Source organism: Odontesthes bonariensis, chromosome 3 (assembly GCF_027942865.1).
Source record: "Odontesthes bonariensis isolate fOdoBon6 chromosome 3, fOdoBon6.hap1, whole genome shotgun sequence".
Classification (NCBI taxonomy): Eukaryota; Metazoa; Chordata; class Actinopteri; order Atheriniformes; family Atherinopsidae; genus Odontesthes; species Odontesthes bonariensis.
In genome coordinates this window covers 1,694,480-1,711,655 of record NC_134508.1, presented here as the reverse complement: position 1 = coordinate 1,711,655, position 17,176 = coordinate 1,694,480, and the positions used below count along the sequence as shown (strand labels likewise).

The window sequence follows — 17,176 nt, the reverse complement described above, 5'->3', positions numbered from 1 at the left end:
CGACTCTAAAACCAGAAGCAGAAGTTGTTGATCCAAACAAAGCAGCCAGATGTGTCGGTTAAACAGAGAAAACATCTGTTAGGTCTAACTGAGCTGGAACATTTCTCTGTGTTCTTGTTTTTGTTACCTTATTAGTACCTTTGGTCATATAAATACTGATCTTATTGGATCCAAAAACAGATCATCATTTATAAGTTGTTGTTTAGGTTTGGGGCCAAAGTGTCAGGTTAAATAAGGAACTCATCTGGGAGCAGCCACACCAGATTCTTTTCCTTATTTCAAATCAAATCAAATTTCATGTACAAACAATTCAAAGTGCTTTACATAAAATAAAAGCATTGCAGCAGAGAGTGGAAGAAGCATTAAAAATACATAAAAGAATATAAAGTATATTTGATGGTTCTTCTTCGTTTCCCTCCAACCGAACGAGTTACAACAATTAGTCTCTTCTTTTTATCAGCAGATAATTGACGTTTTGTTTCTCCGTCTCTGCAGCGCTGCAGCTTTTCCCCTCCGGGCCTGTAGGCGGCGCTGTTCAGGCCTTTCAGAGCCTGCTGAGGATTCTGGGACCTGAAGCTGCCATCGAGTCCGTCATCAGAGCCATCAGCCTTTCACCGGACACCTAACTTTTATTTTATTATCCACACAAAGAGATATTTAATCCAGCGTTGGAGATAAAAACACGACACAGGGTTTAGCCTCTTAGAAATCTTTATTTTGATATAAAGAGCACGACTGTGGCAGCATTAACAGCAGAGCTCGTAGGTCAAAATCTACAAAAATAAATAATTTAAATACAAAATGTCGAACAGCAGTGTCGCCTTTGTATTTTCACATAGTTTCTTCTCTCGGTTATTTACACACACACACACACGCAGTTATCACAGTGTTGTGATGTTCCTCCAACAGGACGCGCAGGCAGGGGGCGGAGTCAGAGGCCACGGACCAATCAGGCTGCATCACTGTAACCTTTTTAAAGACTGTTCAAAAGCTCGTTTACAGGATCCTACAAAAAACACGTAAAAACATCTGTAACTTCATCTCCTAAAAGCTTAAAAAAGACCGAACTGAGGAGTTATTAAAGCTAAATTAGATCAGAGTTAAAGGCCCAGCTGTTAAACATCTGTTACTGTTGTTTTACATTAGTTTGAATTAATTCTTCTTTTTTACATTCCATAAAACAAACTGAATATTTTCAGCTGAGATATTCTGGTTGGGCTCAACTTAAAAACTGTTAAATTAAATGTTAAAAACAGCAGATCCGCCTCAGTTCTACATGGACTCCCATCAGGTCTGAAACTGTAACTTTTCCTTTCGGCCTCCGTGGCGCCGCCCTGCTGCCTGTCGAGTCGGCGTTCAAATAGTTACGACAATTAGTGGTCAGTTCAGTTCGCTGCTCGTCCACTCTCCGTCTCCACGATGGCCGACGTGCTTCAGCCTCTTTAAACTGATTTAAAGGGATAGTTCGCCTCTTTAAAGGGACAGTTCGCCTCTTCTGACATGAAGCTGTGTAACATCCCATATCAGCAACATCATTTCTGAACATCTTCTTACCCCCTGCTGCGTCCTGTGAGCAGAGTTCCAGCCTCGTTTTGGTGTTGATGAAGGTAGTCCGGCTAGTTGGCTGGGGTTTAAAAAATGAAGCGTTTTGCTTCTCAGAACAATATGCGTTCAACAGAGTAATACATTTGCATCACAAAACGGTTCTCCAGGAAAAAGTCAGACCTCACAATCTCTTGGCCCTATTTTCTCTCCCTTCGTACAGACGTTAAAAGACACTTTTTGCTTGAAATAAGCAAAAAAATCTGCCAATGGAACTAGTGAAAATCGGCTTGTGAAGATTTCTTGAAATAAATGTGATATTTAGGACTTTTGAGTTAAAAGTGATCTTGAAATTAGCTTAAAAACCTCTTCAAATGAAAAAAAAAAAAAGCTTAATTCATGTGATATGTGACTCGAAACAACTTTTCTCAAACTTTTTCACTTAAGATGTATTGTGTTCAAACAAAGTCCCTGTATCTGGTTGAAATGGTATTTTTTAGGCAGTTGTGTCTCATTAAGTGTAATGAGATCAATTTTAATCCATGTGAACAACACGTTCTGCTGCATCACTCATATCAGAGCAGGCAGTGATACGCAGGGAGAGAAAATAGGGCCAAGAGATTGTGAGCTCTGACTTTTTCCTGGAGAACCATTCTGTGATGCAAATGTATTACTCTGTTGAACGCATATTGTTCTGAGAAGCAAGACGCTTTATTTTTTAAACCCCAGCCAACTAGCCGGACTACCTTCATCAACACCAAAACGAGGCTGGAACTCTGCTCACAGGACGCAGCAGGGGGTAAGAAGATGTTCAGAAATGATGCTGCTGATATGGGATGTTACACAGCTTCATGTCAGAAGAGGCGAACTGTCCCTAAAAGGTTCATTTTCCCAAGTCCGATTGGCTGATGAGTCATCAGGTGAAATGGAGTGTTGTGACGGCTGTTGTCTGTAGTGCGTTCTGATTGGCTGAGGGAGCTCATGCAGGTGGGAGAGTGGACGGTAAACAGGAAGCGAGGTCAAGTGTTACCAGTTTATCTGAAGCCTCCGTCAGCGCTCCTGAACACGGTTTGGTTCGCCGGGAGTTCGAGGTATGGAGTGTCCGCGGCCGCTTTCACGCGGCTCAGAAACCGAGCCGGGCGCTGTGAACGCAGCCTGTAACAAAGTGAGTTTCACAACAAACGCCGTAAATCTGGCACCAGGACGGACACGACAACAAGCCACTTATGGCACAAACACAGCCGAGCCGCGGCGGCGGCGGCGGCTCCTCTCTGATCACCTGATCTGCCGCCGGCACACGTTGGTCCTCAGCTCCACGGAAACAACGAACAGAGTTCAAACGGAACGATAATCCGTTACTGAGTGATGGAAGCAGGCCAAACGTGCACGTTGCGTTAGTCCGAGGAGCGTTAGACGCCTGCGGCACCTCAGTTTTCCTTCAGCCTCCAGCAGAACGCCACAGAACCGAGGCTCCACCTAACCGGGCAGCTTTGCTGTGAGAGGAGCCCGACTCCGCAGACAGAACCGGCGCTTCGGACTCCCGTTGCTGTGACAACGGATAAAACAAAGTAGTAAAAGTCCAGAGCCGTTAAAGGGTCGGTTTACCCAAATTATTCAGATTTATCAGCTCAATGTGACCAAGAAGTTTGTTTTATGATCTGGACCAAAGAATCTGGGAAAAAAAGACTTTTAAATCAGAGGTGTGCGTTTTGTGTAAAAATAAATGCCGATACAGATAAAATGTTTCGTGTTAAACTCCTCTGAGCTCGTCATGGTGGAATAAAACCTGAATTATAATCTCCAACATGACAGAAAACAAACAGATGTGCCGGATTAAATGAATAAATATTCAGTCGATTATTTCCTGGGAGGAATTTTCAGTCCAGATTTGTGCTTTAACTGCAAAGGAGTCCTCATTAACCTTATTAACCCACATTAACTGACACCATTAACCCCCCCCACATGCTTTAAGCGTGTCTCTGATTCCCTAAAACAGTTTATTTTAAACCCAAATGTGAGACCCAGAAAGGTTTTTGTAGTTTTCATCTAAAGTGGGTGAACTGATCCTTTAACGGCACCTTTGACCTTAGCTGGAGTCCCACCGGTCGGTTACGATATGTTCGCAGTGAGGATAAATGAAAGCAAAGCATTATGGGTACGACGACCGTCTCCTCCAACGGGAGACTCGATCAGATCCGCCTCTGAGGCAACGACTGTCGGTTGCCCCGGCGACGCCTCACACCACGACATCGAACGTAGGTCACAATCACAGATCTCCAGTTTAGTTTTCTGAACGGAGCCAAGGGTTCCCCTCCTGATCGCGTCGCCATGACAACGGCGCCCTGAATCCGTAACAAATGGCTGAAAGTCGCCTAAAACATGGAGGCCGAGTGGCGGCTTCCTGGGAATCCTGTTTCTGTTGAGCAGCAGCAGCCAGAGCGGCCGGCGGGAAGCCAAACTGGAGGCGGTCGCCGCGGCGCCCGTCTGTCTGTCCGAGGCATCGCCGCGGCGCCGGCTCGCCCCCGCTCTCGGCCCCGCTCTCGGCCCCGCTCTCGGCCCGAGCGTTCACATGGGGTGGAAGAGCAGCGTGCAGTCCTCCCTCTCCGCAGACGGGATGATGCCCGGCAGGGCGCCGCCGGTCCTCAGGTAGCAGGAGACGATCTTCTGGTCCAGGCGCAGCTGGCGGCAGATGCTGTCGAACGGCTTCGGGTCCAGATCCAAGATGGAGACCGAGCAGGAGAACGCCGGAGGTCTGAGGTCCCTGAGTCGCCTCTGAGAGGAGAGACTGGAGGAGAAGAGGAGGATTAATGAGGCTGGTGCTGCCACCTGCTGGACTCTGGCTGCCACTACACAGCTGGTGCTGCCACCTGCTGGACTCTGGCTGCCACTACACGGCTGGTGCTGCCACCTGCTGGCAGCCACTACACAGCTGGTGCTGCCACCTGCTGGACTCTGGCTGCCACTACACAGCTGGTGCTGCCACCTGCTGGACTCTGGCTGCCACTACACAGCTGGTGCTGCCACCTGCTGGACTCTGGCTGCCACTACACAGCTGGTGCTGCCACCTGCTGGCAGCCACTACACAGCTGGTGCTGCCAATTCAATTCATTTTTATTTATAAAGCGCCAAATACAACAAATGTCATCTCAAGGCACTTAGATAAAGTCCAATTCAAGCTAATTGGAATTCAATTAATTGTAATCATAATTATTCATAAAATAATCCAATTCATTCATATAGAGCCAATTCAAAAACAATTTCCTAGCTAAGGAAACCAACAGATTGCACCGATTGCTACCTGCTGGCCTCTGGCTGCTACTACAGGCTGAGGCCGGCTGGTGCTGCCACCTGCTGGCCTCTGGCTGCTACTACAGGCTGAGGCCGGCTGGTGCTGCCACCTGCTGGCCTCTGGCTGCTACTACAGGCTGAGGCCGGCTGGTGCTGCCACCTGCTGGACTGGCTGCTACTACAAGCTGAGGCTGCTGCTGCCACCTGCTGGACTCTGGCTGCTACTACAGGCTGAGGCTGCCACCTGGTGGACTCTGGCTGCTACTACAGGCTGAGGCCGGCTGGTGCTGCCACCTGCTGGACTGGCTGCTACTACAGGCTGAGGCTGCTGCTGCCACCTGCTGGACTCTGGCTGCTACTACAGGCTGAGGCCGGCTGGTGCTGCCACCTACTGGACTCTGGCTGCTACTACAGGCTGAGGCCGGCTGGTGCTGCCACCTGCTGGCCTCTGGCTGCCACTACAGGCAGTGAAACTGTTCCAGCTGCTCTCTTTAGGCTCATTTCATCACCTGGTTTTGTTGTTTTATGTGGAATTTAATGTCAAATCTTTCGGGTTTGTGACTTTCTGAAAAAAGCAAATGTCAAACTGAAGGTCTTAACTCACACAAAGTTATGAAAATTAAAGACATGGTTGGTAATCCTGTTCAGAAACGCATTTTGTATCAGCGTCCCGCTGATCTCGGATTGGAGCGCCTACAAAAAACCAATCAGATGCCTCTGCTTTCTGCCTACGCCCCCCTCTGTCGGCTCCCTGCTCCGTGTGCGCACGCGGTTCTACCGGCTTTGGATGAAGCACTGACGGAATGGGGAGGGGGGGGGTGGAGCTTAGAGGAGGGGACACTTTCGAATCTTGCTAGCTCTCTTGCTAGCTCTCTAGGATTACCTACCATAGCTTTAAGAATGAAGGTGGGGAAAAAGGCTGAATTAAACGCTCAGTTAACATTAACACGATGGGATTCAGAGAGCTGTTCAGCCAATATAATCCCCTGAGATGGACACATTTCAGACAAACTACAGGCAAATTAAATTAAATTACTGCACTATAGATCAGACCTATGGATCTGGGATGTATCACCATGGCAACATACTGATAATAGAGCTACACCTTTAAAGGGATCACCTCCTGACCCGATCGGTTCCGTTGGAAACTGAACTCATAATAAAAGACGCAGTTACATGAACAGTAAGACTGATGCTGATTTACACATTCAGCATTCTTCTTCTTATATTAGTTCAGTTTTTTCATTTTGTGACGGGTCATGTGATGCAAACTTCATAAGACAGAAGTGAAAGAGCCGATCATTTTAAAACCGTTTAGGATTTATTTCTTCTTCTCTTAGACCTGGCTGAGCCGCATATCATGCAAGCATTTTATTTTACTCACTTATTAAATGCTTTTTTTAAGCGATTGATTATATTCAGCTTCATCTTTGTGTCGCCCTTTGGTCCATTTGAACTATATAAACATGCTTCATAAATAAGCTAGGGCTGGACAACGATTAAAATGTTTAATCTAATTAATCACATGATTTCCCTGATTAATCACGATTAATCGCATTTGTACGCAGAATCCAAAAATGAATCCAAAAGTAGCGTATAGCTTTTAGCATTTAGCTTTATTTTAAATGTGCTGCCATATGAAGGAAAGTGCCATAACATTTGTTGTGCAAACACACTTTTAACATCAGCATCTTTCTGTAGTTTTTATGTAGAAGCCTCGCTCCACTGTCTGTTTCCTTGAATGACTTGCTGCTATCAGTTGTGTGTTTTGCCTTTAAGTGATATTTTAGACTGGAACTACTACGCTGAGAAGACAATTCAACTTGGCAGTGTTTACAGATGACTTTGGTTCTGTCCACTCCGCCGTCTGGAAGAACTTTCTCGGCGTTAAATAATTAACGAGTTAATTAAGTTAACGCGATAATAACGAGTTAACTCGCCCAGCCCTAAAATAAATTTGACTTCCTTTAAACTCAGATAACAGATCTTACCCTTCGTCGTCCTCCTCCTCCTCGTCACCGGGCACGAGAGCGACCATGATGGAGCAGTCCTTGGCTGTCATGGCAACGCGGTACTGATGGACCTGCGGTCAGAGCACACTGCAGTTAGTCGCGTTTAGATCCTGAACTGAACGGGTGTTTTCCCTCTGAGAAGGTTTGACGTCGACCTTGGCAGCGGCGTAGTCGGCAGAGTGGTCGTCCTCCATCGGACACTTCTGCACCTTCTCCAGGAAGGCCTCGTTATACGGCCCATCCATCTGAAGACGAGTCCTGGCACAAACGGGAGGCCACATCAGAGAACTAATTTCACTTTCACGGCGGTTTTCTCTCCAGTTCTGGCTAACCGAGCTCTACCTCTCTTTGGGGAAGTCCTGCAGGTGCTGCTCCACTCGGCGGTACAGAGGATAAAGACCTTCGATGTCCAGCGTGTCCAACATCTGAGTCTGAAGGATCCTGAACAGGACGCTGTCTCTGGGTAAACCCTGAGAGCCTGAGCACAGAGACGGAGCGGGGTTAAAGGAGCGGGATTAACAGGCTGCCGAACGCTTGTGCCGAGAAGATAAATGCTGCTTTACGAATATTAAAGAGGAAGAAGAAGAAGAAGGAGGCGGCACAAGAAAATCTTGGGCTGTGTTCAAAACCGCATACTACATACTGATCAATCAGGCAGTATGCAGAGCGTTTACCCACAATGCATTTTGCTCCTGCCCGAGCTGAAATCAGCCGGCCTGAAGCTGATTTCTCTTAAGCTCTAAACTCTGTAAACTTTAGCAACATTTGAAACATTTTCAGGTGAGAAAGTAGTCGTTTAGATCCCCAACGTGTTGAAAACCTGACAAAATACCGGCTGTTTACCATTTTGTTCCCACGAATTCGGCGCTACTAAAGCTAGCCACAGTGAGCTAACGCACTTCCGGTTATTTTCACAAAATAAAATACCCGTTGCCTTTTATCATAGGGAAAGCCATTACCATACAATTGGTGCTTTTGTTTTTAAAACAGGAAGTGAACCTACCCTCGTTGTAGCTAGCTTGAAACTGCCGTTTTGACAGGAAATGACGATCGGTGACGTCACGTTACGTTGCATCTTGGGTAGTTTGAGTATGAGTAGTAACCTCATGATGCATACCCAACATTTCAGAGAATCTAGTATGCATCCGGGAACTTCTGCTTACTAACTCAAAAAGTTAGTAGGAGTAGTAGGAGAAGTATGCGGTTTGGAACACAGCCTTTGTTAAAGGAAAGACGGACGGCTGCAACCAGATCTGCTCCCCTGGTTTTACACGGGACCGATACGTATGAAATTATTTTCAAATTCAAAATGGCCGCCTGCGTTTGTGTCCGAAGGAACAAAAACAGAAAAATGAGAAAAGTAACAACAGATAAAACCCTGTGGAATCATTAGAATATTAAGAGATCAGAGGGAGCAGTTATTTTTAGTCGTGTTTATTTCCCAGGGTCCGACGGGGCCGTCTGACGCCAGGCAGGAAATCTCCAGTTTACAAACCCAGAGAAACTCAACTCCAATAAGAACCATTTATGAATAAGTGTTCATGGTGTTTGATTCTGGTTTATTAAACTACTTGATATCAGGGTGTTCCTATGGCAGCAGCACGCCAAGTTGGGAGCTCCGCAAATATTTTTAACGGCACATCGACCGGCTCAGACAGCCATGAGGAAGCCCAACTCAGTCTTATGGTTGAAACCATCAACGAGTTTGTGTTGATTCCATTTAACAAGGCAGGCTTAAAGGGATAGTTCGCCTCTTCTGACATGAAGCTGTATGACATCCCATATCAGCAACATCATTTATGAACATCTTCTTACCCCCTGCTGCGTCCTGTGAGCAGAGTTCCAGCCTCGTTTTGGTGTTGATGAAGGTAAATGCGTGCAGACCGAGCAGCAAACACCGTAACAGGCGCGGCTGTCGGCAGGCGGCAGCAGGCAGTGATACGAAGGGAGAGAAAATAGGGCCAAGAGATTGTGAGCTCTGACTTTTTCCTGGAGAACCATTTTGTGATGCAAATGTATTACTCTGTTGAACGCATATTGTTCTGAGAAGCAAAACGCTTTATTTTTTAAACCCTCATACCTGATTTAAAACAGAAATTAATTTCTGAAAAAGGGACATTTTTGTTCCCTTTTAAAACAACTTAAAAACATGTTAATATTTTTTTCCACTTTTTCTTCATAGATCTTTTATTCCACTTCAGTTCTCAATTATTTTTAAATTTTTTTTTTATGCCAATTTGAACTTTTTAGCCCAAAATTTAAGCCTTTAGGTGCCAGTATTTTCAAAATATGGAATTCAAAGTGGAATTATTGAGTAGGGATAATTATGGTCTGGGATATGTCAATGATTAGCAACAACATTGATTTTTAGGGATTTTTATTTTTTTGTTATGCCAGATTTGAAAAAAAAAAAAAAAAAAAAAAAAAAAAAAAACTACTTAAAATATTAATATATGATGTTTTTAGATTGTTTTAAAAGGGGACAAAAATGTCCCTTTTCAGAAATTAAGTTTTTTTTCTACACAATGAAAAATTGCATTGTATATGATGTGGATTTTTTACTATTTTTTCAAATTTCAAACACAAAACTAGCCCAAATATGATGATTATCACTATTTCCAGTGTGAAATTAGAGGAGAAAGTACACCCCAAGTGGAGAAAAATGTCCCCTATCAGGGATTAGGGTTAAACCCCAGCCAACTAGCCGGACTACCTTCATCAACACCAAAACGAGGCTGGAACTCTGCTCACAGGACGCAGCAGGGGGTAAGAAGATGTTCAGAAATGATGCTGCTGATATGGGATGTCACACAGCTTCATGTCAGAAGAGGCGTACTGTCCCTTTAAATGGGAGAATAAAGTCTGAATATGTTTGCCTGCAGCGACAGATGGAGGTTTATTCTGTCATGTGACCGCTGGCTCACGTTAAAAAGATAAGCTCCTCCCCCTTCGACCCAACATGGAGTAAACATGCAGCTTCTGACCGTGGCAGATCCTCTCTTTGTTGAACAGGCTGGCTTCACATAAGCTCCGCCCCTCTCCTCCTCGGTCCGTCCCCACGCCTCCATCTCCTCCCCCCCCGCTCAGCAGGGCGTTCACCAGCACCTGGGGACGGAAGCAGGTTCAGATGTGCTTACTCACCATCACACGGACACAGGGGCTGAGTTCCAAACCGCATACTTCTCCTACTACTCCTACTAACTTTCTGAGTTAGTATGCGAGTTTGAGTAAGCGTGAAGTTCCCGGATGCATACTAGATTCTCTGAAATGTTGGGTATGCATCATGAGGTTACTACTCATACTCAAACTACCCAAGATGCAACGTAACGTCGCCGATCGTCATTTCCTGTCAAAACGGCAGTTTCAAGCTAGCTACAACGAGGGTAGGTTCACTTCCTGTTTTCAAAACAAAAGCACCAATTGTATGGTAATGGCTTTCCCTATGATAAAAGGCAACGGGCATTTTATTTTGTGAAAATAACAGGAAGTGCGTTGCTCACTGCGGCTAGCTTTAGTAGCGCCGAATTCGTGGGAACAAAATTGTAAACAGACAGTATTTTGTCAGGTTTTCAACACGTTGGGGATCTAAACGACTACTTTCTCTCCTGAAAATGTTTCAAATGTTGCTAAAGTTTACAGAGTTTAGAGCTTAAGGGAAATCAGCTTCAGGCCGGCTGATTTCAGCTCGGGCAGGAGCGAAATGCATTGTGGGTAAACGCTATGCATACTGCCTGATCGATGAGTATGCAGTATGCAGTATGCGGTATGTAGTATGTAGTATGCAGTATGCAGTATATAGTATGCAGTATGCAGTATATAGTATGCAGTATGCAGTATGCAGTATGTAGTATGCAGTATGTAGTTTGCAGTATGTAGTATGCAGTATGTAGTATGTAGTATGCAGTATGTAGTTTGCAGTATGCACTATGTAGTATGTAGTATGTAGTATTCAGTATGTAGTATGCAGTATGTAGTATGCAGTATGTAGTATGTAGTATGCAGTATGTAGTATGCAGTATGTAGTATGTAGTATATAGTATGCAGTATGCAGTATGTACTATGTAGTATGCAGTATGTACTATGTTGTATGCAGTATGCAGTATGTAGTATGTAGTATGTAGTTTGCAGTATGTAGTATGCAGTATGTAGTATGCAGTATGTAGTATGCAGTATGCAGTATGTAGTATGCAGTATGTAGTATGTAGTATGCAGTATGTAGTATGCAGTATGTAGTATGCAGTATGTAGTATGTACTATGTAGTATGCAGTATGTACTATGTTTTATGCAGTATGCAGTATCCAGTATGTAGTATGTAGTATGTAGTATGCAGTATGTAGTTTGCAGTATGTAGTATGTAGTATTCAGTATGTAGTATGCAGTATGTAGTATGTAGTATGCAGTATGCAGTATGTAGTATTCAGTATGCAGTATGTAGTATGCAGTATGCAGTATCCAGTATGTAGTATATAGTATGCAGTATGTAGTATGCAGTATGTAGTATGCAGTATGTAGTATGCAGTATGCAGTATGTAGTATGCAGTATCCAGTATGTAGTATGCAGTATGTAGTATGCAGTATGTAGTATGCAGTATGCAGTATGCAGTATGTAGTATGTAGTATTCAGTATGTAGTATGCAGTATGTAGTACGCAGTATGTAGTATTCAGTATGTAGTATGTAGTATGTAGTATATAGTATGCAGTATGCAGTATGTAGTATGCAGTATGTAGTATGCAGTATGCAGTATGTAGTATGCAGTATGCAGTATGTAGTATGCAGTATGTAGTATGCAGTATGCAGTATGTAGTATGCAGTATGTAGTATTCAGTATGTAGTATTCAGTATGTAGTATGTAGTATGCAGTATGTAGTATTCAGTATGTAGTATGTAGTATGTAGTATATAGTATGCAGTATGCAGTATGTAGTACGCAGTATGCAGTATGTAGTATGCAGTATGTAGTATGTAGTATGTAGTACGCAGTATCCAGTATGTAGTATGCAGTATGTAGTATTCAGTATGTAGTATATAGTATGCAGTATGTAGTATGCAGTATGCAGTATGTAGTACGCAGTATGCAGTATGCAGTATGTAGTACGCAGTATGCAGTATGTAGTACGCAGTATGCAGTATGTAGTATGTAGTATGCAGTATGTAGTATGCAGTATGTAGTATGCAGTATGCAGTATGTAGTATGCAGTATGCAGTATGTAGTACGCAGTATGCAGTATGCAGTATGTAGTACGCAGTATGCAGTATGTAGTACGCAGTATGCAGTATGTAGTATGCAGTATGTAGTACGCAGTATGCAGTATGTAGTACGCAGTATGCAGTATGTAGTATGCAGTATGTAGTATGCAGTATGCAGTATGTAGTATTCAGTATGTAGTATGTAGTATTCAGTATGTAGTATGTAGTATGTAGTATATAGTATGCAGTATGCAGTATGTAGTACGCAGTATGCAGTATGTAGTATGTAGTACGCAGTATCCAGTATGTAGTATGCAGTATGTAGTATTCAGTATGTAGTATGTAGTATATAGTATGCAGTATGTAGTATGCAGTATGCAGTATGTAGTACGCAGTATGCAGTATGTAGTACGCAGTATGCAGTATGTAGTACGCAGTATGCAGTATGTAGTATGTAGTATGCAGTATGTAGTACGCAGTATGCAGTATGCAGTATGTAGTACGCAGTATGCAGTATGTAGTATGCAGTATCCAGTATGTAGTATGCGGTATGCTGTATGTAGTATGTAGTATGCAGTATGCAGTATGTAGTATGTAGTATGCAGTATTCAGTATGTAGTATGTAGTATATAGTATGCAGTATGTAGTACGCAGTATCCAGTATGCAGTATCCAGTATGTAGTATGCAGTATCCAGTATGTAGTATGTAGTATCCAGTATGTAGTATGCAGTATCCAGTATGTAGTATTCAGTATGCAGTATGTAGTATGCAGTATGCAGTATCCAGTATGTAGTATTCAGTATGCAGTATGTAGTATGCAGTATGCAGTATCCAGTATGTAGTATGTAGTATGCGGTTTCGAACACAGCCAGGGTCACGCTTAAACACGGTGCAGACGGGCGATTACCTGGATGAAGTCATTCAGGACCGCTTTGCTGGTCATGTGACTGTTGATCCGGTTGTTCCCACACAGGAAGTACGGTCTGAGGTGATGCAGCAGGGAGTTGACGTCCGGCGACTCGTCGCTGCCCTCCTTGCTGCTGTAGATGCACTGACCCCCCTGAAACGCACACGGCTTTACTGCGAGGTCACGCTCAGGTGAAATCACACCTGACACAGTCTTTAAAACACATTACTGATGTTCAGGGGAGAGACATTTTAAAATCGATTCATTCAGCGTCCATTTGTGCCTTAATCACATTTTAACTACTGATTTTATCTATTGTTCTGATTTCTTTCTTTTTTGTTTAAAATTTAAATCGTGCTTTTTATTTCTACTGTTTTAATGCATCTGTAAAGCACTTTGAGTCACCTTGTTGTTGAATTGTGCCGTACGGATAAACCTGCCTTGCCCATTACAGTGGAAGGTGCTTCACATTTCACTAACGCTAAATTAGCAAAGATATATCGAAGTCACAGTGTAACCTCTGTAAACAATCCCCAGCCGACCATGCACACGTGTTCTGGACGTACCTGAGGCTAACCAACCTTTGGTCCAATGTATTCCAAACTCCAAACTTTAGAACCAAACCCCCCGAATGCCCTCTTTGGTCTCCTGAAAGACTCCTGAATCTCTAGCCTGTTTAAATTGATTTTACTTGATTATAATTGACTTGGATGTGTATGTGAGCCAAATGTGTGTATGTTTGTTTTTGTCGTGTGTATTTCTGTTTTGTCTTTTGAAAATTTAATAAACCTATATAATAAAAAAAAACACATTATATTATTGACTTATGATCAAACACTGATCAGGATATTGTTCCATACACGAGTAATTTAGTTCTAAACGCTCCGTAACGTGCACGGCTGTGCTATGCACTTCACTTCCTGTTTATTCTAAGATCTCAGATGAGTGAAATGACCAGCAGCATTAAAATAACCGAACAACCAGGTTGGAGACGGGTTATCTGTCTGACCTACATCCACCCCCCCCCCCCCCCCCCCCCCATGAATGCAGGAACATTCATTTCTACACAGGATGAACCCGTCGGTGCCCTCCCATCCTAATGCGACACATCAGATCAACAATGAAGTAATCACATTTAATATCTATAAACGTAACCTGCGACGCGACCGCTTTGTGGACCGATGTGATTTCAGTCTTAAAATGCTGCTTTTCTTCCTCTCTGAGTTCATAAAACTAAACTAATTCATATAAGTTCCCAAAAGCTGGGATTCTAACAGGTTTTTGTGCTTTTTAAAAACTTATTTATGGTTGTTAATGTGCATCAGGGGAAAACTTCCACTCACATAGTAAAACTTAGGCATGTTGGTAAATAAATAAACTTCTTCATGAGCCATTTCCAGCTTTAACTTTAACATTCTGGCTGATTTCCTCACACTTTGGACACAATGCACCAGAATGAATTTGTTTCAGCCTTTGAACCTTTTCTCAGACAAACTAAACGCTGTGACCTGCGGCTGCTTCTCACCTTAAATACTTTGAAGTTGTTCTGAGGTTCTTTTATCAGGTGTCTGATGGCAAAGTGCATTCTCTGTCTGTTCCTGCATGTGAGAAACAGATAAAGTGAAAAGCCTGCAGATGCAACAGCGTCTCAACAGCCGTTACAGACACTTACAGAATTAAAGAGACTCTTTGCTGTTTACCACATAAAACAGGTCCTCCTGCTGCCTTATTTCACACAGTCTGCACAAAGTTCACAGAAGCATCGTTGGTCTCAAATAAACATGACGTTACTATTAAAAACACAACATTAAAGTTACAGGGTATATACAGGTATAAACAAGTTAAATTTAAGACTTTTTAAGACCTTTTAATACCACTTCTAAATGAAATCTAACACCAAACGTACGATGGAAATACTAAGTATTTCCAAGTAAACACACTGACAGTAAAACGGTAAAATGACAAATGAGTTTGAGAACATCGGCTAAATGATCACAAAAGTGTCATCACTGTCCTAAATTAAATTTATTACAATATTTTCAGAACATTTAAGTCCCATGAACAAATGCTTATAAAATCAAGTAAATGTATATTATTTAAAAATACTGTTCCTTTAGAGCAAAAAGAAAAATACACATATTTAAGACCCATGCAATCTGAATTTAAGACAATTTAATACTTTTTAAGGTCTTATTTTCAGGACAATTGATTTACGACTTTTTAAGACTTTTTAAGGACTTGAGTTAAGAGTGATTTTAAATCCGGGGAAAAAGAAGACGTTTTTCTCATTAAAACCTTGAACCAGCAGCTTAAAGACACCTGAGATGGTGGAAACACTGTTTAAATGTCCCACACATGAGTTTCTATGAATGGGTGACATCAGTCAGGTGCAGTTTACACATTTACCATTTCTGTTTAAATAGTGAAGCTACAGAACACAAAAACAAGCAGATTCAGCTGTAAAAAAACAGAAATAATCCAAATGAATCACAGTTAGAACAAAGCTGTTTAACAGCTGAGCTTTCCAGCTTTAAAATAGTTTGTTTTGTTATTTTTCCAGATGAAGTAAATGGAAAAATGATGGAATAACCTTCTAATTTGCATTTATTTCGAAAAACAAATATCTTCACGTGTCAAAATGTGCAAACACAGTTAAAAGAGAGTTCTTTCAGGGTTTAATGAGCTGCTGATTGGCCGGGAACTAGAAGGAACTCAGCTCAGAGATGTTGGCTGTTCCCAGTCAGCTGGGTCTGAAATCTGGAGCAAGAACAAACTAAATGGGAACAAGGTTGTAAAAGGGAAACATTCAGGTAAAGGACCAGGGGGAGATGGCAGGTAAAGGACCAGGGGGAGATGGCAGGTAAAGGACCAGGGGGAGATGGCAGGTAAAGGACCAGGGGGAGATGGCAGGTAAAGGACCAGGGGGAGATGGCAGGTAAAGGACCAGGGGGAGATGGCAGGTAAAGGACCAGGGGGAGATGGCAGGTAAAGGACCAGGGGGAGATGGCAGGTAAAGGACCAGAGGAGATGGCAGGTAAAGGACCGGGGGAGATGGCAGGTAAAGGACCAGGGGGAGATGGCAGGTAAAGGACCGGGGGAGATGGCAGGGAAAGGACCGGGGGAGATGGCAGGGAAAGGACCGGGGGAGATGGCAGGGAAAGGACCGGGGGAGATGGCAGGTAAAGGACCGGGGGAGATGGCAGGGAAAGGACCGGGGGAGATGGCAGGGAAAGGACCGGGGGAGATGGCAGGGAAAGGACCGGGGGAGATGGCAGGGAAAGGACCGGGGGAGATGGCAGGGAAAGGACCGGGGGAGATGGCAGGGAAAGGACCGGGGGAGATGGCAGGTAAAGGACCGGGGGAGATGGCAGGGAAAGGACCGGGGGAGATGACAGGTAAAGGACCGGGGGAGATGGCAGGTAAAGGACCGGGGGAGATGGCAGGTAAAGGACCGGGGGAGATGGCAGGGAAAGGACCGGGGGAGATGGCAGGTAAAGGACCGGGGGAGATGGCAGGTAAAGGACCGGGGGAGATGGCAGGTAAAGGACCGGGGGAGATGGCAGGTAAAGGACCGGGGGAGATGGCAGGGAAAGGACCGGGGGAGATGGCAGGGAAAGGACCGGGGGAGATGGCAGGGAAAGGACCGGGGGAGATGGCAGGTAAAGGACCGGGGGAGATGGCAGGTAAAGGACCGGGGGAGATGGCAGGGAAAGGACCGGGGGAGATGGCAGGGAAAGGACCGGGGGAGATGGCAGGGAAAGGACCGGGGGAGATGGCAGGTAAAGGACCGGGGGAGATGGCAGGGAAAGGACCAGGGGAGATGGCAGGTAAAGGACCAGGGGAGATGGCAGGTAAAGGACCAGGGGAGATGGCAGGTAAAGGACCGGGGGAGATGGCAGGGAAAGGACCCGGGGAGATGGCAGGTAAAGGACCGGGGGAGATGGCAGGGAAAGGACCGGGGGAGATGGCAGGGAAAGGACCGGGGGAGATGGCAGGTAAAGGACCGGGGGAGATGGCAGGTAAAGGACCGGGGGAGATGGCAGGGAAAGGACCGGGGGAGATGGCAGGTAAAGGACCAGGGGAAATGGCAGGTAAAGGACCGGGGGAGATGGCAGGTAAAGGACCAGGGGAGATGGCAGGTAAAGGACCAGAGGAGATGGCAGGTAAAGGACCGGAGGAAATGACAGGTAAAGGACCGGGGGAGATGGCAGGTAAAGGACCAGAGGAGATGGCAGGT

The 17,176-nt window shown here is 44.4% G+C and overlaps 2 protein-coding genes across 3 annotated transcripts in view; one reads left to right on the top strand and one right to left on the bottom strand.

Moving 5' to 3' along the window:
• The window catches only part of cenpp (centromere protein P), a 195,015-nt gene extending 194,199 nt beyond the window's left edge, over window positions 1-816 (top strand). For both annotated transcript variants that reach the window (XM_075460073.1, XM_075460072.1), the window contains exon 9: window positions 496-816. In XM_075460073.1, coding sequence (XP_075316188.1) covers window positions 496-626 — 131 coding nt within the window. In that variant the 3' untranslated portion in view covers window positions 627-816. The remainder of the gene's footprint in view (window positions 1-495) is intronic.
• Window positions 817-2,347: 1,531 nt separating this feature from the next.
• ippk (inositol 1,3,4,5,6-pentakisphosphate 2-kinase) overlaps window positions 2,348-17,176 on the bottom strand; it is a 34,381-nt gene continuing 19,552 nt past the window's right edge. Inside the window, exons 8-14 of the mRNA XM_075460063.1 lie at window positions 14,465-14,537; window positions 12,940-13,092; window positions 9,827-9,947; window positions 7,185-7,320; window positions 6,998-7,100; window positions 6,822-6,913; window positions 2,348-4,327 (exon numbers count right to left, since the gene is read on the bottom strand). Coding sequence (XP_075316178.1) covers window positions 4,108-4,327; window positions 6,822-6,913; window positions 6,998-7,100; window positions 7,185-7,320; window positions 9,827-9,947; window positions 12,940-13,092; window positions 14,465-14,537 — 898 coding nt within the window. The 3' untranslated portion in view covers window positions 2,348-4,107. The remainder of the gene's footprint in view (window positions 4,328-6,821; window positions 6,914-6,997; window positions 7,101-7,184; window positions 7,321-9,826; window positions 9,948-12,939; window positions 13,093-14,464; window positions 14,538-17,176) is intronic.